The sequence below is a fragment of the Eutrigla gurnardus genome (genome assembly GCF_963514095.1).
Source record: "Eutrigla gurnardus genome assembly, chromosome: 2".
NCBI lineage: Eukaryota > Metazoa > Chordata > Actinopteri > Perciformes > Triglidae > Eutrigla > Eutrigla gurnardus.
The window spans coordinates 14,140,371-14,168,361 of record NC_139916.1 but is presented as its reverse complement, the minus strand read 5'-3'; the positions used below and the strand labels follow the sequence as shown (position 1 = coordinate 14,168,361).

The 27,991-nt window shown below is 41.7% G+C and overlaps 1 protein-coding gene across 2 annotated transcripts; it reads left to right on the top strand.

Annotated features, from left to right (window-relative positions):
- The first annotated feature begins 85 nt into the window (after positions 1-85).
- On the top strand, positions 86-26,431 carry atxn7 (ataxin 7). Of its 2 annotated transcripts, none has more exons than XM_084036483.1 (13): positions 86-236; positions 1,388-1,485; positions 4,922-5,137; positions 5,348-5,416; positions 10,295-10,399; positions 16,683-16,968; positions 17,358-17,806; positions 18,230-18,312; positions 19,838-20,118; positions 20,268-20,448; positions 20,573-20,694; positions 20,779-21,919; positions 23,262-26,431. In XM_084036483.1, exons 3-13 carry the CDS (start codon positions 4,930-4,932, stop codon positions 23,277-23,279), a joined length of 2,943 nt encoding a protein of 980 aa, XP_083892609.1. In that variant the 5' UTR covers positions 86-236; positions 1,388-1,485; positions 4,922-4,929; the 3' UTR covers positions 23,280-26,431. The 2 variants fall into 2 exon arrangements, with proteins under 2 accessions (XP_083892609.1, XP_083892608.1); XM_084036482.1 differs by having other exon boundaries at positions 108-236; positions 17,472-17,806.
- The last annotated feature ends 1,560 nt before the right edge of the window (positions 26,432-27,991 follow it).

The window sequence follows — 27,991 nt, the reverse complement described above, 5'->3', positions numbered from 1 at the left end:
ATGGTGGAGAATCTGCTTTAACTCATCGGCTTGCGTGCGTGCGGGCTAGCGCAGTGACGTCTCTGTCCCAGAATGCAGTCTGGTAAACAGACATGGAAGCACCAGGTGAAGACCTCCACAGAAGCTGAGCACTGCACTCGCTCTTTCCCACCGTCTTCTGTCTCATTCGCCCAGTGCATCCGGTTGATATATATCTGCCTGGTGTCACGTTTACACCCACAGCATCCAGAACCTCGGTAAGATTGAAGTTGTTGTCGACCCGTGACGACGGCTAATGACTTCTGCTGTGCTGTCAGGCTTCTGCCAGCTTCCTCGCTAACGCTAGTCATGGCTGGCTACAGGCTTCAGCTAGCAGGCTAACGTAGCCACCACTGCTCTCTGGTAACGTTTGTACCAGTCACAGACCCACACTAGATGGAGTCTGCTTTCATGACACAACTCATGATAGACATTCTGGGTCCTCCCCCCCACACCCACATGTCGTATTTACGATTAACGTTTACTTCGTCTTTGATATTGATCGAAACCATGTTAATATACGTTGCTGTGGCAATGTGTAGAGGTGGGAGCAACGCTAGCCAGTAAAAGTGCCTGCTCTGGTTGGTCTCTGGTAGCTAATGTTAGCTAGCTAACAGAGTTTCAATGACAATGACAAGTACTTAGTTCCTAAAGGAGTTACATAATGTAAACATTTGCCAGTCATGGCATTTGATGTACTGTCTTTGTAGAGTCCAAACCAGCTACGAGAACTGACATGTTTATTGTGCAATATAGCTAACTGTTCGGAAGAGCAATGTAACAGTGAATGTAATACATTCACATTGATGTCACAGAAAAAAGTCAGTGTACGGTATGCAGAAATGTCTGTCGGCTGGGTGGCATTATACTTTTTTTTGTTGACTTGCATCTGGGTCACAATATGATCATATGTTGTGTACAATGGTTATACACATTTATGTCGTCCAAATTACTTGTTTCAAGCTGTTTCTCTCGAAGAGTTTGATATGAGCAGTGAACAGTTGACCACAGTGCACTGCATTGATCCTCATTTGACTATTTTATGTGATTTTGGATATAGTTGACAAATTATTATAAACAGTATGTTAATTTTGTAAAAAAGGAAATCCCCATTCATTCATGTTAATATTGTGACGTTGTTTTCAACCACATCTTCCACCCTTTATAATTAAAGGAAAGAACACAATCCAGTCATAGTCATAAGCAAATTTAAACAAATCTAAAGTTATAATTAATACAGTTATCACTGTATGGCTACCTCAATGAATATGTTACAATATGTCTTGCATCAGCTAAGACCAAAAAAAAGGTTAACTCCTGATACTGACTCGTCTTCTCTCAACACTTGTATGTGCGTGTCTGTCTCCAGACTTCCTCTCCAGCGTGTGTGGCAGCCAACAATCACCCAAACTGATGAGGATCATCTGATTGAGAAAATTTACTTCCTTTTTTTCTTAATTTGCCAAGGTAAGATCCCACAGCTACTCATTACTCTACATTCTATAGACGATTGCAGTTGCAGTATAACTAAAGCTGTATATTATTCATAAGCAGTTATACAGTGCTTACAGATGTTTACAGTTGTTGAGCGGCAACGATTATTTGCTAATCGTTTAGATGTAGATGCATTTCAATGTTTACATATTTTATTAAACCATAGCATATGGTTTTGTACTTAAATACAACAACATTTTATATAAGATATCACCATGAACTTTGATAAACTGGGGTGGACATTTTTCTTTATTTTCTGAAATTGTATTAACCAAATGGTTAATTGAGAAAATGATTGGCAGATTCATCGATAATGAAAGTCCTGCAATTAATATAATTTGGACTGTGGTGTAATATGCAGTAGTATTCCTTTTTGTAAGGACTCACTTTTTTCATGGAGGCATAGCAGGAGTTTCACAGTGGGATCCTCTGACCTTTGTCGTGGGCGTTAGCATTATTGTTCATTCCATGACATAGATAAGTCCCAAATGGTCGACTCTATGTCAGCATTGGCGCAAGTTTCAGAACTGATTCAAAGCAAAAGGGACTTTTGAAGAAACCCTGCAATTTCAATATGTTTGAAATGTGCGATGCTTTTAAAAACCAACCTCACTTCTGGTCCCCTTCCAGACCAAGTCACTGCTACTCATCAAAATACACTAGGCATCCATATGTCATAACTTAATTGGTTTCCTAGTGTAGGGTATTAATGGACTGTTAATGGAAGAGAGAATGACTAGCCTTCAAAAAAGCCATACCAAAAATGTCTTCGATCAGTTTACTTCCTTTGTGGCATTGGCTACAAAGGTAAGTTACATATTACAGTGGAAAAAAGATTTGCTATGCTTGCGTATTAAACATATGTTTAATGTTTTATGTCATTGTGGGAAATGTATGTGTAGGGCTTGTTTGTTACAAGAAAAAACAAAGCACTAAAAGTTAAAATCTATAATCACGTGCTATTACCCTCATACTACAGCATCTATCATCATCATGCATGTTATGCCTGCTCTACCAGATGTTGTAAGTATCCATATCAGTATTCAAGTAGAATGGGGAAAATATAATTGACCAACCACTTAACCTGAATTTAATATACTATGTCAGACATAGGTTTAACCCTGCATGCCAGTTTAAGAAGCCTTTAAATCATGTCAAAGCCTTGTTCAGACCTGCATCCTTATCTGGATCTCACTTCCCCCTAAAGAATTCCCCATATGCAAATACATCATTTCCGTTTGCAAAGACCAAATAATATAGAAATTAAATAGAAACTATTTAGTATGTCCCAAAAATAGTATGTTAAATACAGAATTCCAGAAGAGGTCAAAACACCAGTGACACTAGTATATAAATAAAAACCTTATTATTTAGACAAACATGTTTTTGGCCTTCAATGCAATATGCCAAAAATTCCAGGATATCCTACTGCATTCAATCACATTTTGCAGTTTGAAAGCCAGAATTCTTTTCTGGCTATTATGACTCACTGCACAGTGGCACATAGGTTATAGCGACAGGGCACCAGAGAGAGCACAGACGTAATGTAGCACCCTTTCCAAATCTCGTACCTTTTTATTTTTACTTCAAAATTTCGGACTACGGACATGGCAAGAGGAAAGCGGATCAAAGTTCTGGGAACAATGTTATGATGAAGTAGTATATCCCAATTTTATATATATATGCAACTGTATTCACTTAATAAGAGCAGCTGCAGTATGTACTTAATTAAAAAGAAAAAGTAAGAGTCTCTGATGCTATTGGCAAGCGAACAATAATGCTTGCTTAAAATTAAGATAAATTCAGGAATTTGTAAAAAAAAAAAAAAAAAAGGCAATAATACAGCACTTCGCTGTTGAAACAATCATTATCACCACAGGGGACATTTTACACATTTTAATGCCAAGTGTAAAATGCTTTTCTATTTTTGACTATTTACAAGTTTCTACAGTGGCAAGTTTTCTTTAGAAAGATGCATTCTGTAACTCAACAACCCGTATGAACAACTACAGCTAAATGTAGTCATGCTAAATGTGTCTCTTAAGTAGTGGAGTCTGTAGTGCTCACATCGTATGAAACACTTTGATACAAAGGATCAGTTTGTGACTGATGTACACATTGCAATAAATAAAGATTCAAGAAAATAAAACATAACTTTTGTTCTTTGAGACAGTGGCAACATGCTCAGGACACACTTCTTAAATTTTAGATTCATTGTTGGTCTTAAGACACTTGAAATTAGTAATGAGTAATGAGTACCACGGTCATTTTTGCTCATGGCTCTTCAGGGTACATGCCAAATGGGAATTCATTGAACATTGTTGCCATTTTAATGATGATTTTTTTTTCAGATAACCTTCAGTCGATATCAGAAAAACAGAGTCGAGGAGTGCTTAAACTGGTCTTGTTTTTATGTCTGACAGATTACGCGTGTATTACTTTGTGTTTACACAAGCACCAGCCGTCAGTCTATCTTCTAAAAGCGTCAAGAGCCTCCATGTCTTGTTTTCTAACATGTCAGCTTTTGTCAGTTGAATACATTTGTGTTGGGGTAGATCACAAACAATTCATTTTGAAAGTGAAAGTAAAGACAACCATGCTGTTGTTGAACAGGGACTCTGTTCAAGCTAACTCTCTCATAGTAATTTTTTGAGCTATATGATTTCAGTCTGATTTTATTTCAGAACAACAGTTACCGATCCATCATCCATGATGATCAAATTAACTTATCCGTAAATATGTTATTTTATTTTGAGACATTTTTTAAAGTTGGACATGCAATGCACAATATGCATCATAGTTTTCCCTATTGATTATGTATTGATCTGTACATCTTGTGTTTAAGATGTTTAAATGCTTACTCTTTCTTAACAAAAAGCGAGAAATTTTAGATTTTGCCCCATAAAAGGTTCATTGCAAGAATTTGTATAAGCAGGTTTGAGCATCTTCTAGTGTCACACCTTATTTATTGATTAACACGTCCAGTCAAGTCAGTTATTGTATTTATTTACATAGCCATATTGAGTAGGCAGGATTTCAATGTCGCATCATATAATACTCCATATTACTATGTAACCAGAGCTTATATATGTGCATGTCATATTTAATAATCAAGGTTTAACATGAACCACCAAGCCAATTAGTTAAGTATTGCATGTAAAGGAAATGTAAAGCCAACTATTCATAGAGCCATAAAGCCCTCAGATAAACTACCAGTTAATTCGGTATACTGTATGTGATATGTTGTATAAGCTTTGTACTTGTTGCCTGTCAAGCGTCCACACACAGAGGCTCTTTTTTCTGAGGGGCGGGCGCGTTGAAACAACACGCGTTTGCCCGTGTCAATCAGTGAAAAAGTCCTCCTATCCCGAACGCGACCAATGCTGACTCTCGTGTTGTTACATTGTAGCGGAAAGAATGTCGGAAAGGGCCGAGGATGACGTCAGGGTAGAGCTGCGCCGAGCGGCTAGGCAGCAGCTGAAGCAGCAGCAGCAGATCCAGCGGGGAGAAGGCTCCACAGCAATGGCGACTGTTGCGGAGCGGAGATCCTTGCCTAGTCCAGAAATAATGCTGGGACAGCCTTGGAGCAACTGGGTCGACGCCGCCAAACTCCACGGCAACGACGGTGAGTTCCTCCGCGTCCCGAATGTGCGCGAGGAAGCGAGGTAGAGCGCGACAGTTGCCAGCCCTGTCTTTTTTTTTTTTTTTTTTTTTTTTGGCCGATTGCATGCAGTTTTTGGTGGAATATGAAGAAACGCTACTGGTAGCAACAGCACGAGCAGGCAAGCAAGTGCAACTATTTATTTGTCTGTGTGTCGGATCGCCTCGTTTTCAGGTGCTGAATCGGAGGAAAGTTTCAAAGACTTCGGGAAAAATCGAGAAGCCATGCGTTTGTGCAGAGAAGGTGAGTGTTTTTTTTTTCACTCTCTAGGGCCAAAGGTGTATTTTGGTTCTGGAGGTTTGCACACACACACATACACATGGGTTCAAACACTTCACACGCGTCGTTCGGCGAACATGTAAACCTACTATAAATCATGCGCATCATGAATTGACCGGGCAGCCGGATACAATAAGTGAAACGTGTCTCTTATTCGTCTGGTAGTTGACATTTACATCAGTCCCTAAAATAACTTGACGATTAACGACTTAGACTTGCTGTACTTGAGTACAGGCCTAAACATAGTAATAACAATGTCATATTCTGACTGGACAATGCATTTAATATAGTTGATTGTTTAACATCCACATTTTACGCATCAAACTATCCCCCATATTTTTGTCTCTTAAAACAGCAGCTAGGTTTGTTACGTTAAGAACAGTAGTGAACATTCTTGAAAGTTAATGACTGTAGTAGAACAAGATGACACTGTTAAAATTTGGACTGTTTTGTAAAAGCCCTCTTTTAGTTACAATATTCCACACGCTGTTTCAACACAAAATCTCACCCGCCGGAATTTTTTTTGTTACCGCATATTAAGATAAATATGCAAGTAAACTAAACAAAATGCTACATTTACAATAACCTCTTAATATCGTTTGAAGCGCTTACCCTCCAACCAAAATGTCATGTACATTTATGATAATCAGCCCTGATGAATGTAAACTTTGAAAGTCTGCTGCTATGATGGATTAAAAAAAGAATCAACCAGAAGAGACTCAAAGTGATGGAAGGATTATGTTCTATTATCTATAACTATTATCTCAGGTTATGCCAGATTTCCCTCTAAAACTGAAATATATTGTAGGCGTCTCAAACAGTTTTTGTTTTTTACAATAAGGGCAGTGATGGAGAATAAAGAGAAATAATAAACAGGACATAATTTGACATGGGTTATAAAACCCACACTGCACAAATGCACATCATCTGGCTTCTGAGTGATGTTTCAGGGCAGCTTGGACTGCGATTTTATTTTTGGAAACACCTTGTTTAGCATTGCCTGATTTGTTCTGCTGGTAGGCCTTGATTTAGAATGAACATCGCTATAACGGTACATCGTTATAACGATAAACTAGCATTTTGTTTCATTATAAATCAACAAACATGAACTATTTTACAGGCTCACCAAGCTCTACTCACTTAATGAATGAATGATGAACAAACTTTGTCTGACACAGTCATTGTAGTTTGAAACCCAACTCAGCGACGTTTAATTAGAGGTTTAATGCTTCGCTAATGCCGTCCACTGTCTGACACATCCACAGCTACTTTTGATCACTTTGCGGAAAATAATAAACTTTTTTTTTTTTTCAGCTATTGCTCAAAGACACATGGCATGTCAAATATGACCTTGTCCTTGTCCATGGGATGGTCATTGCAGCTATTATGACACCAAGATTAACATGTGTCCTTTTCTTTGAGCTGGATTTTCAGAACTACAAACTGAAAACAAATTTTGCCTCTGTTGTTTTCTGTTCTGAAAACCAGTTTGTGTGAATAATAAAAAATGCATTATTAAGCAAAAACAACAAGGATCATCATCAGACACATAACACTATCATTCATTCTACAGCCAACAACAAAGCCATCAACGTGGTGTAAATAATTGTCACTGAATTTGACATTTATTTTACTTTACTGATCCTTAATATAGAACATCTTTTGGCCACTCTTTGTCACACATTCATGCTCTTACTAAATTTCTAGAAAAGGGGGCATTTTATATATGTTGTATTTTTTTTGCGTAGTACTTTACAGGGCACTTGGTCAACAATGTCAGCTGCGTGCATACCTTAAGACCATTGTACAACATCAATGACACATGTCCTAAAGAGATGTTGTCTGCTTTGTGCTGAAGAAAACGCAGTTTAAAAGTGGCTGTTTGTATTGTATCGCCAAGTCAAGCAAAGCATTTTCAGAGGAAGGCGGAGAAACTGAATGGCCGTTTAAAATGTAAAGCTGTTCCGCCACAAGTGGCGGTGATGCAAGTGGCTTAAAACATGTTTCTCATGTAATGGCGTCTGTTGTTTGTGTCATGGGGTTGATCGGCACATGCTGCTCGTGGCAGAAGCGTGTGCGTTCAGAATGTTATTTTGTGAGTCTGCGTGTGTTTAGTAAGGGTATTACAAGTGGATGACTACACCTCTCCGCCATGACTCACCACTAGATTTCTCCTGTGGTGTAACCACCATCCCAACACACACAGATGATTAACACATTGTAAAAAATGTATGGCAATTAGTGAGTGATGAATCCACTCACTGTCTGCCTCCCATTGTTATATACGTTTTACAGTGGCACTGTTACAGGGAAGCTGGGAAATGTAGTTGGCCACAGGTCAGAATCAGCCAGCGTGCGTGCAGCAGAGCTGCTACTATTCCACCTAGATCGTTCATCACTGCCATGGATGAGGATGCTGAGATTAACTTGACTCTCATTCTCTTCCTCTGTCTCGTGCTCACAGGCCTTCCCTCTCTTCCCCTGCTCGCTCTCCCTTTGACTTGCCGACGCCTCGGCCTGCTTCTCTGCTCATTTTCCCTCCGCTCTCCATTTTTGGCACCACTCTTCCATTCTGTCTCCTCTTTCTGCTCCATGGTGACTTCCTTTCTCTCTCTATCCTTTTCATCTTCCTGCTTGCACAAGAGGAAAATGGAGATTGAGAATGGGGCAGACAGTGGCGTTAGGACCTCTTTTCAAGTTGGGCCATTTCAGCGGTACAGTTCAGTGGGTGCCAGTGCGTTGAATGCAGAGTGGGGACGCCATCTAGCTGGGCTGCTTTTTATAGTTTGGAGAACGCTCCAAGTGAACAACAGCAGCAGTTTGGGAATGAATTTAATTTGACCTCGCCTGTTGGACACCCCATTTTTTGGCCTGTTTCAATCAAGCCTCCGAGAGAAGTTTTGATGGAGAATACATGGAAAGTTATTGATTTAGCAAGGTGTGTGCTCTCTCATTAAAACTTCAATTTGCTCGTTGTAGAGGAGAATGACTCATAGAGAGGATGGATTAAAACAGACATGTACAACTGTAAAAGTTACACAGAACTCAAGGCTACGTCCAACTACTGCTTTAATGGCTTACCGTTGAGTACTGCCTTCACCATCACATTTCTGTAGTTATTCTCTTTTTTATAGTACTCAGACCCTTGCTTGTGCAGATCAACAGTGTGCTTCCCCCCTCAAGTTCTATATAATTGCCTTTGTCCATTGAGTGAAGAAATTAGCCTTTTCTCCAGCCGCTTTCAAAATAAGTCTTTTTCACTTCACTGCTGTTGAAGGAGACACTTAGCAGAGTGGCTTCAGACAATTGACACGCATTAAGTAGCATCAGGCATGTCGATTCATCCACACAAGACTGCCACTGACCTCCCTGAGAGGGAATCCCGCCAGGTAGGCCCTTTTATATGGTCTTTGCTTAATGGCCCTCATCCCTTCCAGACTCGTCGGGTGATGTTTGGAGAACCCTTGATGGCCATGGTGAAGTACATATTGAAGAGGGGCTCCACTTCTCCCCTCTTGTATCCTGTCTCCTGCTCATCTCGTCATAACACCCCAGGCAATCTCTTAATTAGCCTCCTTAATTAGGTGGTTTCTGGTTCTGTGCGCCAGGGTAAATTTTGATCACATTCTGGTGACGAGCAGCACTTCCCTCTTGGAGTGGCTTGTGAAGCACAAGGCTTGTTTCGTACAGTTGGGCGGCTGGAGTTGCTGGTGCTGCAGTCATGCCGTTCGTGTAGCCTGGAACTCATACTTTTTGTGCTTTTTTATGATCGTGTCCCTTAAAATTGCACGTCTTTAGTGGTACTACAGGAAACTTCCCATGTTTACACTGTTTACACCCCCATGAAGTAAGCAATTTCTTCCCGTTTCTCTTAATTTCAATTAGCCAGAAAGAGGCACCACACTGCTGGTATGGATTCATGACCTTGTGGGTGAGCTGGTTTTAGGGAAAGAGGTCTCAGCTGATGTGGAATATTTTAAAGGTGCCATATTACACTGTTTTTCATAAATTTCACACAGCTGTCAGAGGTCCAACAACACTGTATTCGATATGCATTGCCCCAAACCCATCTGTGGTCCGGACAGCTGTCTCATATTTGCTCAAATGAACTCTGCTGAGTTCTCCTGAGAACAGGCTGTTTCTGTGCCTGCACCTTTAAATGCTAATGAGCTCCGTTTGTCATCGCCTACTTGGAGAGCGACGGAGACGATGCCGCTTACGCTAGCGGTAGCATGCGCCAATGTTTACGGTGGATGTGGCTCAGGTGAAGTTGCTGGGTCCCGTATGGTTGGGAGAGATCCTTTTACGAGGGTCAGTGTCGAGGCAAAGCAAGCTTTGTACTGACCCTCTTTATTGAAGCAGTCCGATGTGAAGTGGTTAGCACACACATACAAGCTAACACGGACCGTAGGCGGTACATTGTCATTAAAAATGAAATGCAACCACGGTCTCTTCTGTTCTTCTGTAGCTGGGACAGAATATAAGCACTTCTTTTTTACAATTTCCCCAAACCCAAGGTGATGAGTTGAAATTGCTTGTTTTGTCTGTTTTGTTAAATAAGATGTAATTCTGCTAAAATTGGGAGCATGAATGGGATGGGAGAATTTACCCAGTTGAAGAACAACACAGGAGGGGTTTCTTCTTATATGTGCTGTGTTTGTGACGTCAGTTCTTTTGGATTTCTGGCTTCCCTGCTTCTTATGATTAGGACGTTCTCTATTACTAGTGGGGACTCATACTTGAATGTCTGCTGCCAACTGGAGCACCAGGCGAACGCAGCTCTATTTTATTTGCCTCTCCTTGACTTGTGTCCTGTCTGGTTGATTCTTCCCCTGTGTACAGACATGCCCATATTCGGACAGTGCCCTGCACAGGACGACTTCTACCTGGTGATGTGCAGCCACTGTGGCCAGGTAGTCAAACCCCAAGCCTTCCAAGCACACTACGGTAAGTGTCATGCACATGCACACACATACATGAATATGTATGCTCTTATTATCTTCTGTTGACTCTCATTTTTTAAAGGTTTTAGAGGGAATGAACGTAGCTCGTTCAGGCAGCAGATCAGTGAGGAAAGAATGTAGCAAAGTAGTCTTTATCTATAGGAACTATACACAACTTCAAGGCTGGTGGTGATATTTCACACTTTAACACACTCTGTGGTATCACCACCACTTTTCCTTCTCCACACAGTAACCCAGGATGGGACACCACAGACTTTGATTTATTTATGTATTTGACTCACTGTCTCTCTTGTGTGTGTTTACAGTTTCTATGTTAATATGATATATAATTAATTTTTATATGGCTCTCGATCTTCGCAGTAATGTAATTTTTCTTTTTTTAAATACAGCTCGGATCAGATTTCTTGTTATGTTAATACTTTAGGTTGTGTGTCTGTGTGTGTGTGTGTGTGTGTGCGCACATTTCAGTGCGTGGATTTCCTTCCACTGCTTAGTTGTTAAGCTGGATCTTTGATTAAAGAGCTAAAGTGAATGGATGAATTATAGATCTTTGAATAGGGTGACTGTGGAACTCTTTAAACTTGACAGTGTTCGCGGCAAGATCACTAACACCCACAGTCGCTGAAAGAAATTTGCTGTTCACTCGCCATCTCATTTCCTTGGAAAGCTTCATGTTAGACACTTACCATGTCCTGACATGTAGGGATGTAAGAATTTATATTAGGATGTTTATATTTTAATTTATACAAGACAATTCAAGAGGACAGGAATTGGTTCTGTTCATGTGAGAAATCTGATGGCTTTAACCCTAATAAGCACCTAGTTTGGTCTCACTGTTACCACTGTTACTCCCAGCATCTGAATCACACATATCTTCTTATAATTTGGGTGTTTTTGTCCTAAATGTGAACTGAGTTTTTGTTCCCGTCAGTGGTGTGTCTTTCCCATGAAGTGTGACGGCAATTACAGCTGTCAAGGTCAGCCACAAGAGGGAAGTATAATGGCATATAGCTCCTAGAGGAACTGTCCTTTCAACTGTGTCCACAATATTCAAAGAGAGGGCTCCTCCCACATTGCAAAATAGACTGATACAAGCCTGTCCAGACCAGATGATAACTTATGACTATGCCAGTTGAGTTGTTATACTTGTATGGGGATTTTTAATGAGAAGTACACAACCATCAGAGGGCGTTACAATTCCTATGAAGTCAAACAGTACTGATATCATCCCAGCAGGTGGCTGCCACACAACTTAAACAGGGTGGTATGGTGAATGCAGACTGCGCACAATCCTATATGATTAATGTATCTTTTTTTTTTTATCAATTTTTTTTCAGTATTATTTATGCAACAGAAGTAGAACTTGGGTGTGTGACACAACTATGTCATGGGCGGTGTTTTACCCAGAACCCAAGGAAGCACACTGTGTTGAGTGTGAAGGGTTTTTTTGTATGAGTGGTTCTGTGATTAATTTTCTGTCGACTAATCGTTTTAGGCCCACACAGGAACAGTCTAAATCTAAGTGAAATTCTGTGGCTATGTTACTATACATGGCCATGCAGAGTAGGAATGCTCGTGCTGTGATTCTCCTCCTGTCTTACTCCCTATGATGTCATTGTAAGAAGACCTCATGTGGCGTTAAAACGGGGCAACGGCACTGATCTCAGCGCCATAGAGATGGTCTCAATATGATTGTAACATGCTTCTTTGAGCCCATCTGTCTCCTGTTAGGTGTTTGTGCCTCTCGGCCGAGGCTGAACCCAGCAGGGGTGACACTCATCGCAGAACGGGAAGCTACAGACTCAGCTGTTGTTTTATGCATTCACTTATGAACTTGTCAAAGACTTGTTTCCTCACACCTCTGCTCGCACACACGGAGCTGAGCAAACACACGCAAGCACACATTTTGGGATCATACACCTTAGCTCGATACCAGCTAATCATAGTGTTTTTATTACGTTGGCCAGAAGAGCAGGGTTATTGTTATACAGAGCCAGGCCATGCAACAACTTGAACATGGTTAATGTGGAGATGGTAGTAGGGATCACACAGCCAGGGATTCCCCTTAGCACTGAGCCAAGTGTTTGACGGTGTGAAAGAGGATATTAAGGCTCCTCCTCTTCATTGTGCTTTTCTTCCCCCCACATTTTTCTTGTCTTTTCTTCTATTCTGCCGCTGCTGTTGGCTCTCTTTTCAGTCTAGTGCTGTGTGGACAGTGCACTGAGTGTCACGCTGGGGTTTCCTGGTGTGAGTTTGTGTGCAGGGTGTGCTGTTGACTGTGACCAGAACACGACAAGACAACAGGGGTGGGAGGGCAGGAAGGAGGGAGTGAAGATATCTGGAGTGTGCCGTGAATGAGTATGTAGAGATTGGATAACACCTTGGAGTGGCAGCTCTGTGCTCATGCATGTGCGAGTGTTTCCCCTAGAATTTTTCCCAGGCACCGTGGTACCCACTTACGATGGTACATTGACGTGGTCGGCTTCGGTCAAAGTCTCAGCAGGCAGATTTTTGTTTGCACTACAACAGACTTGAAACAAAACACAGGGAGAGGGTGACTTATTAAGCTTATGCATTTATTGCATAAAACTTAGGGTGGTGCACCACCGTTCCTATAACATTGTAGGGGAAACACTGAATGTGTGTTCGCATCGTCTGCACTGTTCTTGCAGCAACAAGCTTGTTTGCAGGTCACCTGCTGAGACTGAGCTTTGACCTACTACAGAGTTAACCCACTAAAAGCTTAGCTAACTGGGTCCACATCTCCCTATGATAGCTAGCTGCTTTCTATGAAAGATGTTTGCCCTGAAGTGCTATCCTCTTACATTCACTGTATGTTTTTTTTTTCTCATCTTTTGTCATGTTGTGACATAAGGATGCTTGTCCTCAAGTTCCTCAGCAGACGCCTCTCTCTCTCTAGCCCCTTTTAACATTGCATTTTCTTCTATCACGCTCCTTTTTGAGCCATCATTATTGTTAAAAAAGGTACTGCGATGTAATATGGTGTCTGAATCATTCCGCCTCTGAGTCGGCAACGAAGGTAATCACAGAGGCGAAATGAGGCGAGATGACCTCTTTGTGAATGTGGAGAGCTGGGAAGCCATAACAGACAGAAGGTATAATATACATTTACATTTATGGCATTTAGCAGACGCTTTTGTCCAAAGCGACTCACAATTTGTCAAAAGAAAGAAACCACAACATATCATTGCCGATAAAGTAAGAACGAGAAAATAGAAACAAGAGTTAGGTCCTCGTCTGAGTAAAGTAGTAGCTGATCAGCAAACATACCTTAAAGTGTAAGTTTGGCGGAAATTGAAAATAAAGCTATTTTCTGAATGAAAATACATCAACTAAGCCGTGGAGGAAGTAATTATCGCTCATCACGCAGTTCAGAGCTAGCACGGGTCGGAGCTAGAGTCCAAAATCGCAAACAGTGGGTTAGCATGGGGCAGACAGCCACACGCTTTCAAAATCGCATTTTTAAACCACTAACATTGCTCAAAACAGCGCCAAACCTCGTCAGCAGCTTGCTCTGGGTGTCTACACATAAAACGAAGCACCAACAACTCAGTTCATGAACCCGAAGTTTATAACAGAAGACAGTTAAGAACACTCACCAATTCTACCCCTGCCAGCTCCTCGCGAAGGATAGTCCGTAAGTGTCGATTACCGAACGCAATGCAAAAGTGAAAGTGAAACTGAAGATTTCGCCCAGAATAAAACGAGTATACTTTTAAATTAGTGGCAGTTTGGCCAAATATAAGTTAATAACGGTGGGTAAAAACGTCGGGATAGTTTGTATACACTTCCAATCAGTTCAAGACAGCAGCCTTATCTGAAGCACATACATGTCACGCGAGATCTCACACGGGAACTCGTTCGGTAATCGACACTTACGGACTATCCTTCGCGAGGAGCTGGCAGGGGTAGAATTGGTGAGTGTTCTTAACTGTCTTCTGTTATAAACTTCGGGTTCATGAACTGAGTTGTTGGTGCTTCGTTTTATGTGTAGACACCCAGAGCAAGCTGCTGACGAGGTTTGGCGCTGTTTTGAGCAATGTTAGTGGTTTAAAAATGCGATTTTGAAAGCGTGTGGCTGTCTGCCCCATGCTAACCCACTGTTTGCGATTTTGGACTCTAGCTCCGACCCGTGCTAGCTCTGAACTGCGTGATGAGCGATAATTACTTCCTCCACGGCTTAGTTGATGTATTTTCATTCAGAAAATAGCTTTATTTTCAATTTCCGCCAAACTTACACTTTAAGAACAGTGCTATGATCAAAGGTGCTATGCAGAGTCGAGGTAAAGTCTGAACAGGTGAGTGTTGAGCCTTTTTCGGAAGATGGCAAGTGACTCTGCTGTCCTGACATTGGTCGGGAGTTCGTTCCACAACTTGACACTGATAAACTATATACAAGCAATAAACAATACCTATTACTGTGAAAATAGAGTCCATAGTTTTCTCTGTCACAGAGATGAGAGAGTTGTTGTGGAATGTGATGGCTTGTGGCAGGAAAGATTTCCTGTATCTGTTGCTACGACAGCGGAGCTGAAGCAGCCTGTTGGAGAAGGTGCTCCGCTGTCTGACTAGTGTGTGGTGGAGAGGGTGGTCAGGATTATCCATGATGGATAACAGTTTGTTCAGTGTCCTCCTCTCCACCACAGCCTCCAGGGTGTCCAGTTTGCAGACGATCACAGAGCCAGCCTTCTTTATTAGTTTGTTGAGTCTGTTGGTGTCGCTGGCTCCGATGCTGCTCCCCCAACAAACCACAGCAAAGAACAGAACACTGGCCACCACAGACTGATAAAGATCTCCAACATCTTGCTGCACCCGTTGAAGGATCACAGCTTCCTCAGGAAGTAGATTCTGCTCATCCCCTTCTTGTACACAGCGTCAGTGTTGGATCTCCGGTCCAGTCTGTGGTTGATGGTGACGTGTGCAACCCACCACCGGGAGATTTACCAAGCTCAGAAAGTTGATCCGAAGCAGAGAGAAAGCCAGTAGTTGTTCACACGAGGCTGCCATTGTATCTTCAACATGTTGTGTATGATGCACAGCAACTTCGCTTGCACTTGAAAAGTCGTGTAAATGTGCTCGACGAGCAAAAGTTCACCTTCCATTGTTGTTCTGGTGAGCTAGAGGTAATTGTATTTCCGATGCTTATTTAATACGCAACACCACCACCAACGTGTTACACGTCACGGCCTGTTTACAATTAAATCCTGCCCACACTGGAGTGAGAACAAAACAAATTGCTCTCCATTGACTATATTGTGTGAAGGGTCACTTTTGCCTGTTAGCAAACAGCAGAAAAATGCCTAAAAAGCTGCTACTACTTACTAAGAAATAGCTAACATTAGCTCGCTAACAATTAACCTGTCACATCATTATTTTAGTTATCAACTACACCCCTGGTAGACATAGGGTGCTAAAATGCTGAAGCCAGGAATGTTCTTTCTGTTTCAGTCCTTGGATGCATATTGTGGTAGTGATTGTTTTCCCTTCTACTGGGAATGGTTTTCACAGTATGACACGTTGGTGCCCACTTATGGTCAGAGCAACAGGACTGTCTGTCTGTCCTATCTATATGACCCTCCAGACCCCAGCATATCTGCCTGGCCAGGATTCAATACAAGAACTCTAGTCTCTTTGTGTCTCTGCTGTGGGCCTGTAGTTATAATCTTAATGAGTGCATTGTTGTATGCTGTTACTAAAAATACTAAGAACTTCCTTTGAAAACCCAAACTATTCTATGATATTGTGGTTGCAGATGCAAGAGACCAATGTTTGATGATGTCTGGAAACCATGGTGTACTAAATATATTTAGTTTTCATGCTTTGCTCTTAGTGATGGAAATTTCATTCCTTTCTTCTATTTTTGTCTTTCCATCCACATCTCCGTATCACCCTAACATTTTCTGCTGTCATATTGCCTTTTATCAGTTTCCACCGTAGCTGTTCTTGGAGTCTCAGACAGGAAATGAAGTTCTTGACCTGTGGCTGTTTCTATTTCAGTCTGAGTTGGCATGAATCCTACATGTTTATTTGTTGTGTAGGTTACCTTGTCACTGCTGTCAGAAGAAGATTTCTGTTTTACCAGGTGTCTTGCCTTTTCTCCTGACTTACAGCCCAATTATTGCCATATGTACCCAAATCCATTAGTCTCTTATAGTGTTGGGTCAAATATTTGTGATGCTTCATTCTAATTTAATCGGGGTAATTGTTATGTTTTAATGCCAGCCTGGTTTATACTGTCACTCCAGAGAGAAGACACAGTTCGGCCAGCAAGCCAACCTCCACCTCGCCCTTCCCTGTGTCGGGCAGGAACCGGAGCAGCGGACTTGGGCCTGGGCTGGGCTCGGGGGCTGTGGCTGGAGTGGCGAGTGGAGGCATCCTTACACGACCTTCTACTGCTGGATCTAGCTTATCCTCCTCTTCAGCGGCATCCTCCTCCAATCCCAAACTCCTCAAACCAGCCAAAGAGAAGCTGCCAGGCATTCAGCGAAGAACCCCCTTTGCACCATTCAGGACGCCCCAGCTGGACAAGATGTAAGTTTCACTGTGTAACAGTTGCAGTGTTGTGAGTTGCAAGGGTTGTTAACCAGTAATTGTTGTTTCAGCAATTTACCTTGCTGAAATAACTAACAAAAAAGACATCTTGGTTGTTGCCTGGTCGCACTCTACATTTACACTACAAAGATAACTTTGTGTAGGAAGAACCACCACTCTGTATCATTATAGTCATAGGCTTTAGTCAACTTGTCTTTGAAATATTCCTACTCATTTAATAGGCTGCAGTCTAAATGAAGACTTGTAAGTGCAGTATGGTATCATTATTATCAAAAACCTTTTTTGTCAAGGTTATGTCAGAGAAAAGTTTTAATAACCTGAGTCTTTGATTAACGATGGATCATATTAGATTTGTTTTGTCCTCCCAGCCCCCTCCATACGTGCACATCTGTCTCTTACCATGCATTTCTCACTGGCTCCGTGTTTCTAACTCTCAGCTTCCTCCTTGCTGCCCTCTTCATCTCTGTAACCTTCTCTTCCAGCCTCACCCCAGCTGTCAAGGTGGAGAAGATGCATCTGAGGGTGGACTCGTCAGCTAAGCTGGTGCAGGCCCCGTCTGCGCCAGCCACCACTCCATCTTCTTCTACATCTTCCTCTAGCACCACTGTGAGCTCCAACACTACCACCATCTCCTCCTCTTCCTCATCATCAGCCCTTAAACCAGGCCTTAACTGTCCCTCCATACCAAAGCCTCCATTACCGGCCCCGGGTCAGATTCCCAATGGCAAGGGCCACCTCTCAGTCCTCTCAGATAAGAAGCAGGACAACAGCAGCAGCAGTGCCAGTAGCAGACGCCACCTTAACAAGAAAGTGACAGGTCAGTTGGAGAGGAAATCCGAGGGAAACTACTGTTCAGTTTTGTGCTGTCAATATTTGTATTCAGTTGATTTCAGTTTAGATTGTGACATACAGTATTTGTATACTGTCTCATTCAACATGTTCTGTTTTTGCCTAAAATTATTTTCTCTAATCTTGCTTAGTCCATTTCATCATAGGATAAATTAACCATGGACCATACACAATAATTCAAATTCCCTTGTCTAAAGACCCAACATCAGTAATCCATTCTGGAACACATAGAGCATACTGCAAACATTAGAGATATCAGTATGTACACCACAGGTATTAAAATTTGAAAGTAAACTCTGAATGTCACCAACTAGAGCAGGGACAGGGTGATTTGTCACAATGTATTTAAGTAACAATTCCCTTCTCCTTCACTCCTCTCCTGTGTCTTCAGAACGTGAGTTCAATGCAGATATCCACTGTGGCGTTGTGGATATGACAGCTCGGAAACCATGCACAAGATCCCTAACATGCAAGGTAAGCAGTCGCTCTGCTTTGTGTCGAACATTAGGCTGGCAATGCTCTACAGTTGTCGTACTGATAACAACTTGTATTAAAAGACCAAATTATTAAAGTATAAAAGGGACTTTTGCAGGGTTGGAATATCGTCATTTTAGGGGCAAGGCCATTTGGCCTTCACTTTCTTTCTTTTTTATTTATTTATTTATTTTTTAGGGGCACCAAGGCCACATGACAGGGCACAAAGGCCATTGAGTAAAATGAGATGGTTTTACCTTTCAGATAAATACCATCAACCACCAACATCCTTATTCATAACAAAACCTGAATTATGTATTCAAATATTTTAAATACCAATATCAAGTTAATGTAACATTGGATTTTTTTCAATAACGTCTTACAAAGGAATTACTACTTGAGAGCAATAAAACATATTCTGTATGATCTGGGTCGGGCTTGGGCTTCAGACTCATGGTGTGGGCCACCTTGGCCATATATTGAAAAAATTTTCCATGGCCTTCGTGAAATTCCCACCCTGGACCTATGATTTCTGCAATGTGGAAAGCAGCTGTAATAGTTTTTGGATCTTCCCAACAAAAGCCCCAGGTCAGAGGCCAATCGGCATTGGCTTTGCGCTTGCTATTCAATGTTTTTGGATGTACACTTGTGAAACCAACGTCGGTGTGTCCAATAGGATGTTTCCCCAAGGTATTTAGTATTTCTAGGCCAAAATACTGTCAACTTCTGTGGTGCGATACTGACAGGAACACAACATAGCTGTATATATCCTGCAAATGTTCTTCAAACAAGTTTTTGCCCCCTTGTGTTAATAAGTCTACATAGCATTGGTCTCGTGTGATTAGCAGTTTAATCAGTTTGTCCCTTTACAATGTTAACATATTGCGCCACTCGTCCTGCCGTTAATGTTGTATTCCTCTCAGAACGTGGAGACTACAAAGCAAGGCTCACTAGCTTCCTCTCAGAAACAGAATAATGTTGGTAGTGATTTCCAATAGATGTTACTAATTTATTTGAGTTCAACACTTGCTTATTCATCATCAGCTCCTGCCTCAGTGCTGTTCGTGCTGCAGTGTAACAGTGTTTCCCACAGGATTTTTGACACTATGATGGATGGATATGGCATGCCTCCCTAGAAGAATTTTTTTTTCACATTTTAAAGTTAATGCATCAAACTGGTGCACTTTGAAAGCAAGATTAAGAGGCTAGGGCTATGAATAACTTGTACTCTTGTAAATAATTGTTTATACTGTGCTCTGGTAAATAATTAAACACATCGTTTGTATAGATATGAAAGCAAAAAAGTCTGGTATGGTAAACAAGATGCAGTCCGTGTTTCAAGAACCAGGTGGATTGCCGCAATCGCAAAGATTGTATTCAGACTGAAGACAGTGTGCCATATCCTCAAAGCTTCGTAGAGATATAATCGTCACTCATGTCCCAATCAAAAATTTAGACTGGAACACAGGCGGACCCACCTCCTAAACAATAATTCTGACCTTTGACCTTTCCAACGTTCCACCAGACACATTCCTTAAGCCAGCGGAGGGCGGTGCCAGGGCGGAGGAAGCGCTTTGACACATTACTGGCGGAGCACAAGAACAGAGCGCGGGAGCGGGAGAAGGAGAGAGAGCTCCACCAACCCCATTCCCAGCAAAACCCCTCTCTCAGGGACCCACACCCTTCCTCCCACCTCGCTGCTGCCCATGACCCTCACCAGGTCGCTCATGGCAACGGCCCTGCCCCAGACGCCACTAAGCCTTTGCCACTTGGCAAACCCAAATTTCACAGCCCTGCTCTTCCACGGTACGTCTGGCACAAGATCTGTTCTTTTGTCTTGTTTCTGTGTATTGTGTATAGTGACACCCGTCAAACTAGCCTTCATCGCTGAGAGGTGACACAGTCACATTGTGTGATTAAGGTGAACGTTATCAGCCATATTATCTGTCCATCAGACTAAACAGCAGTCACGGAGGTGGAGACGCTGCAGTAGTCCACGAGTCACCACACCATGCCCAAACAACCCCCGATGGGTTTTCCCGACCCTCCAGTGACGAGGGAGAGAATGAAGAGCGGGAGGATAGCGCTGACAAACTGGACTGTCACTATTCAGGTTATCACCCTCGACCGGCAGCTGTAAGTGCAACCTACCATCAATGGTCTTTGATAAGTCATTCCAACTATAAAGCACCAAGTACCACCTGCTTGTTATGATTGATTTGCAGTATACTGATAGTTGGTTCCCCATCTGTGTTCCCAGTACTGTACATTTGGAAGTCGACTGTTTGGGAGAGGCTGTTACTCCTTTGACCGGCGGTGGGACAGAGTGCGATGTGCCCTTACCACAATGATGGACAAGCATGTCAACTCTCAGATGTGGAAGTAAGTCTGTCCTCATCTTTTATGGTCAACATGCTTGACTTTTTAAAAGGAATGGCTAATTAATGATATTATTCCTTCTTGCAGGAAAATCCCCTTGGCCTTGGAGAACTCCTCCTCCGTTGCACCTACCCATAGGACAAGCACAAATTCCCATGGTAGTGCTCCCTCTTCAGGCTTCCTGGGCCCCCCTGCCACCTTGCCCCAAACTCCTTATAGCCAATCCTACGAGGGCAAGTCCATGCTCTCATATGGGACCACCTTAAATGCCCGCAGCTCCCCGCAGGGCGGGGCTGAGCACCCGGCCTACGGCATTACACAGGCCCGGCAAGTGTCTTCGTCGCCGCAGATGCCTTCAGCCCACTCGTCCTCATCCTCTTCGTCTTCAGCTCCTTCCCTAGCCTCAGGCCGGGCGCTTAAATCCCGTTCCTCCAGCAGCAGCACTACCAAGTCATCATCATCCTTCAGGCCGAAGGAGATTTCCTTGTCCGGACCCGTCATCCCTAACTCAATTGTTGGAGGCAGCACTGGAGCCAACAGTAACAGTAGCAACACTAGCTTCAGCTCGGGGAAGAAGAGGAAGAACAGTTCTATACTTTCTTCATCCCATGGCCCCTCTGAAACCTCCTCTTCTAATGCCAACTACTCTTCCTCTTCCTCCTCTTTCAAAAAGAACTGTGCGAATGTCGGCAGCTCAGGGAGCACCTACCACCATGGCTCACTCGGTCCTGCATCCTCATCATCATTATCTTCCTCCCACAGTGGAGTCCACAGCGTGGGGCTTAACTGTGGCCCCACTGTGCGGACCAACTCACTCAGCCTCAAGGCCGAGCCTTCTGGAGGTTCAGCAGGCGGCTCCTCGGGGCCGCCAGCACGAGGTCCTCCCTCGGGCAGCCCTGCAGAATCCATCAAGCGCATGAGCGTGGTGATGAACAGCAGTGACTCCACCCTTTCCCTGGGGCCTTTTGTCCATCACCAGTCCTCATCTGACCACCACACCAACTTCAGCCACCACTCAGACGGGCGCCTGGAGGGCAAGAAGCGCAAGAGCTCTCCTGCCTCCAGTGGCATTAATAGTGGAGGTGGGGTAGGAGGGCTTGGAGGAGGGGGACCTGCAGCAGGTAGACCCAAAGTGGCCAAGCCACCTGCCATTAACAACATCCATGGGAAGCATGGGCGGAGTATTACAGGGACGCCAGGGCTACCCAACAACTCCCATTTACATCAGGTGGGTTTTGAACGCTACCAATCAGGATGTGTCACAGTAATACTGCCACAAAAACTTGAAAATGTCTTCCAGAAACTAACTGACTTAAGTTGAAGTTGTAAACAAAAAAACTTGAATGTAGGGAGTTGAGAAAAACTGCTAGTTGGCATGTAACCTTGAGACACAACTTTGCAGCTGCACAACGTGCACTACAGCACTTGCTATAAGACCTTTGTGATTTTAACAAGGTTAAACAACAAATGTTTTGGGCGCACATAAAAAACTACATCTGACATGCCTGTACTAACCACAATACAACACAGATTTGTTTTAACTACTGGGCTGGATTATTAGTTACTAGCATAGTTACATTACATCCAAATTTTTAATGAGGTTTTCTTACTTCTTTTTTTTATGTTAAAGTCACACCAAATTTACACCAGAAGTGCTTTGTATCGGCTTTTTTACACAGACAATTTCCGGTGTAATGGCGGAGAGGTGAGTCAAAATATGCTGCGAACCGCACGGTTTATATAGAACTGTGCTTTGCGGCTGTGTCTGCGTTTACAAAGCGGACAAGAGATACGTCACATGGCTGACGGGAGCGGCGCTGCCCGCGTGACGTGTTCAATGTGCGTCAGAAATCCGATTAGCTCGATCGCATACAAACAACAATGAATGGTAAACTTTTGCAATTCTTGCATATTTACATGACTCTTCAACCGCAAGCGAAGTTGCTGTGCTTCATAAATATGTTGATGTGTACAATGGTGGCCTTGTACGACCAACTCCTGGCTTTTTTTTTTTTTATCTTCTTCGGATCTACACTTTGAGTTTGTTAAATCCGCCAGCGGTGTGTCAATCTGGTAACACATCTTCACAACATCACGTCTTTTCCGCCTCGGCTTGCCTCTGATGCGGCTCTGTGACTACCTTTCTGCCATCTCAGAGGCGTAACATTCTGTCTGTGTGTTCAGTCAAATACTGTGCAATTTCTTTTTTTGTGCATTTTTATGTGTATTTATTCAGTTTTAATCCGGTTTTTCTGCACAGTTACAGATAAAGATGAGGCTAAAGTTATTTATATATATATATATATATATATATATATATATATATATATATATATATATATATATTGTATTATATTATTTGTCAAATTACATTCCAGTGGCAGCTGCATAATTTTGTTTCCCACATGTTTTCAAAATATTCTGCTTCAATCCATTTGTTGGAATTGGAAACATTTGAAGCGTCTTTCGAAATCCTCAATAGAAGTTTCAAATGTGTAAAATAAAACAATGTAATTTGGTAGCCTACAGCCTTAATTTTATCATTATTTTTTCCCTCTCTCTTCCCCCAGCCAAAGGCTCGTCCCTGACAGTGGTGTCCGGCTTCTGTGTATGGATCCGGCAGACGGACAGGGAATAGTCCAGAGCAGTCTGCATACTGCTCCGGACTGCACGAGGCCTTCTAAAATCAAACCCACATTACTCTCAGCTTCCCATAATCCTCAGGGTGGAGATGATCTGGACTGCCCAGTGAAGTCAATGTGGTCCTTACTATTTCTCCCAAAGCCATGTGTGTGTGTGTGCGCGTGTTTGTGTGTGTGTATGTGTTGGGGGGAGGGGTGCAATGGCACTGTATGTATAGCATGGAGTGCTGGGGTCTAATGAGCGAGCCAGGACCCCCCCACATGTTGTCCCAGTATTCTGAGAGGTCTTCCTGTCTTGAAATAGGAGGAACAATAGCAACAGCCATGGGTCTCTTGAACTGCAGTTCAAAGCTCCTTGGGTTCAGGTTAAGGGCTGCCGCTACAAGCTTTCATGACGCCTAGCAACTGGGGAGACAACAAGCCGAGCTCTTCCATGTTTGTTAAAGAATAAATGTGTGAATGAGAGCGTGTGTACGAGTATATTTCTCATGTCAGATTCTGCTGGACTACTGGAATATCCAACTTAATTACACCCCCAACGCCTGATCTCAGAAGCCTTGGAAGGAGAGCAGGAGAAGCAGCAAACTGTTAGTTGCAACACCTTAAACAACACACAATCACCTTGTTGTTTCACTTTTTGTTAGTTTGGCACTCTGGCGACACGTTTGCGTAACCTGGGGTTACACGCAGTAGCCTGAGAGGGGCCCGTAGGGACGATCTGGTCAATTCTTTTCTTACTCAGAATTATTATGCAAGTGTTACCTTTTTATGATTTCTTAAGAGCTTTTTACACTGAACTACAAAGAGTCTTTGTAGGCGTAGACGGTTTTCAAATGTGAAAAGGACACCTGATGTGCCCATTGGATTAAATCTTTTGTCAGAGAAATAACTTTGTCTTGAGGACACCTGTTAATTTTCTGTATCTTTTTATTGTGCAAAAATGATGACCACAGTAGACCTACCCCCAACTGTGAACAGCACTAAATAACTACTTTTTTCACAGGCACTGCTTCGTTGTCCACAAAGCTAGCCAAAAGCTGCTATCAGCTTTGCCAACTACTTTTTTTTTTTTTCTCTCTCTCAAAAAGAAGAGATGGCCAGTCTTGCTCATGAAGCGGTGGTGGTGCATACCTGTTTGGGTATGAAGAAAATCTGTGCAGACCATATTGTTATTGCCACAACTTACCTACTTTTTTATCCATTCAGCTGTGTGAAATCCACAACTGTTGTGGGCAGATGTGAATTGTAATGTTTATTTTTCCTACATGGGGAGTCAGGTATGGTACGTCTAAACTGGAACAAACTTTATGCACATCGCCTGTCTTCTGTGGGTTTGATTGTCCCTCCTGTGTGTAACCACTACCCAAGCTCTGGGTGTTACAGTTCCAATGCCTCACCGTAACACTATGCTGATGTGTGTCGAGAAAAGATTTGTCACAGTAGAATGGATAACCAGGCATTATACTCTATATCTTTGTCAAAATGGAGTCTTAAATCAGGCAATACTTGACCATCTTGTTGGGATATTTGCTTATTTTGAGTGTTCTCGAGTGGGTTTTATGGTGCGAGATTCATGGAGATGGCTTCACGGGACATATTTAAACTTTTGGCAACACCTGTTGATTTATGGAACCTCCACTGATGTCAGTGTGGAAAAGTAGAGGAGACAATTTTTAAAATTCTTAGTTTAGCTTCTTCTTTTCTCGTAGCCTATTGTATCAAACAAGTATTGAAGTATCCCTATTTGAGAAAACATATTTTGTTAAATTGTACATAGTGAAATATGTATTTTTGCACAGGCATTTTTCATACACGCTGAGGTTTTGGTACAATAAAAAGAAAAAATTATTTAGTAAAAAAAGATTCACAAGTCCGAACTTGATTATTTGAAGTGGTTCACTGCCAATTCTATGTAATGCAATACGCTTATATGTAGAAGCTGAAGCATCTCATGAATCATGTACTGAGATCCTTTAAGTAACAAAGGTGAAGTGTTGCCACTGTAGCATGTGTCTGTATAACAGAGGATACCTTTTATCCACCTTTCAAGGTCTCAATCACGTGCTTTTACAAGACATTTTACGTTGCCTATGAATCAACAAGACAATGGAAAAGTTACTATATGACCCAATTAGCCTGTGATTTTAAAGGCTTGAAGCTGTGCTCGTTGTCTAACCAGATTCCATGGACTCTAAAATGACACACTTTGTAGACCTTAAACACATTTCCCGATTGAAACACCTGTGTTCTTTTATAAAGGCTGAAGGGACTAAAGCAATCATTGCAAGGAAGAGGAACACTTCAAACAGTCCAACTGCTTGCATCATCGTTGCCAAACAAGTAATTTGAGTCACAGCTTTTAAAGAAATAGTTTGCAGCTTTTAAAAGAAATATGAAATTAAGAAAGTGCCTGAATTTGTTTCACCCTGACTGTTTGAGGACAGTATTCTTTGGGTTGTTTTACCTTACTTGAATGTTCAAAGCGTATAGGCGTTTGCTTTTAAATCTGCCTATGAACCCGAAATATGGTAAAACCTGAGCTTGTCAGCTGCCCAATATGAAACACTTTAGTGTTGTGTTGTTTTTTTTCTTTTTGTAGTTGTGGGGAGTGAGGAAGGCATAGGGTTTATCCAAGTTTTCCAAACATGACGTCAATATTTTGTTGGCCTCAGTGGGGCTTAAGTCCCCTGTGATTTTTTTTTTTTTCCGTAAAAACCTTCAATCAAGTGTTTTGTTTACCCTCAAACTCCACTGACATCTTGATATTGTTTCCAGTAGATGGAAACATCAGGAGGATGTTTTTTTTGTTTGTTTTTTATTCGCACCATAGACTTGGAATGTGAAAGTGAGAGAGAATACAGCTCTTGTTTGGGAGGAATAAATAAATCCACCATTCATCCTATGTAAAAGCGTGTATAGATTTTTTTTTGTATACATTATCAAAATCATTTTCAGCTGGACTTATGTATTGGCTGCTATGTAATTCATGAACAAAACATAGGTTAGAATTAATATTTAAAGAAAAAAGATTGTATAGTATATTTGTTTTGTAACAAGTTTCTGTAAATAAAATAATTTATACTGCTATTTATATGAAATGATGTCTCTGCCTCTTTTCTAAACTGGAATTACCATTTTGCAATTGTATGCCTCTACCAACCAGTGAAGTTGCAGTTTACTTTCATGTCTGTCCACAAAGTCCTCACTTGATCCTATAAGAAATGGTCATTGAGTCCAAGTGGATGTTTGTGCAAGATTGCAATCCTGAGATTTCATGAGAATGGGAAGGACATAGTGTCACAGTGACCTTGAACTTTGACCACCAAAATTTAATCTGTTCATAGAAATTTGAAGAAATTCCTGATATTCATCATGGGTCTGATGGACAGAAAACCCAGAAACAATACATAATAAAAAAATACAAAACAAATCAAATGAAGTCATAATATAGCATGTTGAAAAAGGTCAAAGTATATGTTCAAAAAAAGTCATAAAATAAATTATAGTATAGTATTTTGAAAAGGTCTGTATAATATGTCGGAAAAAGTCTTTGTATAGCATGTCGGAAAAAGTCATAATAGTATATTGTATATATGTGGAAAAATTATACTATTATACTTGGTCGAAAAAAATAATAGTATAGTACGTTACGATTAAAAAATCAAAAAAAAAATCATTCAAAAAGGTTCAGTGAAGCATGTCGTAAAAAGTCATAGTATTGCATACCGGAAGAAGTCATAAAATGAATCAAAGATAATATATCGGGGAAAGTAATAGTGTATAGCATGTTGAAAAAAGTCATAAAAAAGTTATAGTATCGCATGTCGAAAAAAGTAATATGATAGTGTTGAAATGTTGAAGAAAGTCATTATATTACTATTGTATAATGTATATATGTCCAAAAAGAGTCATAGTACGTCGAAAAAAGTAAGTAAAAAGTACTAAGAAAAGAAATCCAGATTCTGTTTACTGGAAATTACGTTTCTGGGCCATGACAACAGCCAAGGGATTTCAGAAGACCCTGAAAAGTCAATGCCATCCAGTTGTATCCCATACCACAACATTTCAAAAAGGTTCAAAGGTTTCTTCAGCTCAGTGGATGGTATTCCAGACTTCTCCACCACAGCTTAGCCACGACATGCTCTGGATCCTCCCATTTCAGGTCACCCCAATCTCAATTTGACGTTCACTGTCTAGACAGATGCCACAAGTGAGATGTCACTGGGAACCGTTGTAACACAGAAACAAGGATGGTAATGCAGAAGAAGTGCTTGCAAATGCCAGAAGGACCATGAATCGGCCCAAGGCTCTCTCTGGGTTGCATTTAGAAGCTTCACTCAAATTGATTTGGGAAGAACCACACAAAGTCCACAAAATGTTGCTGATTACAATACAAATTATATTATTTCAGGAGAAAAAGTGTAAGTCAGGAAGCAAATGTTGGACAATTCATTCCATTACCGCTTCTACATTCCAGAGAGCTTAGTCCATCACATGTTCAGAGCTCATAAGAGTGGAGAGATGCTAAAAACATTTGTGAATGTTGCTTGAAATGCCACAGGCTGAAAGTAGATAACCCAAAACCTGCCTGGAAAATCCAGCAATCCACAGTAAAAAAAAAAAAAAGCCGGGTGCTGACCTAATCGGTCCTCAAACTC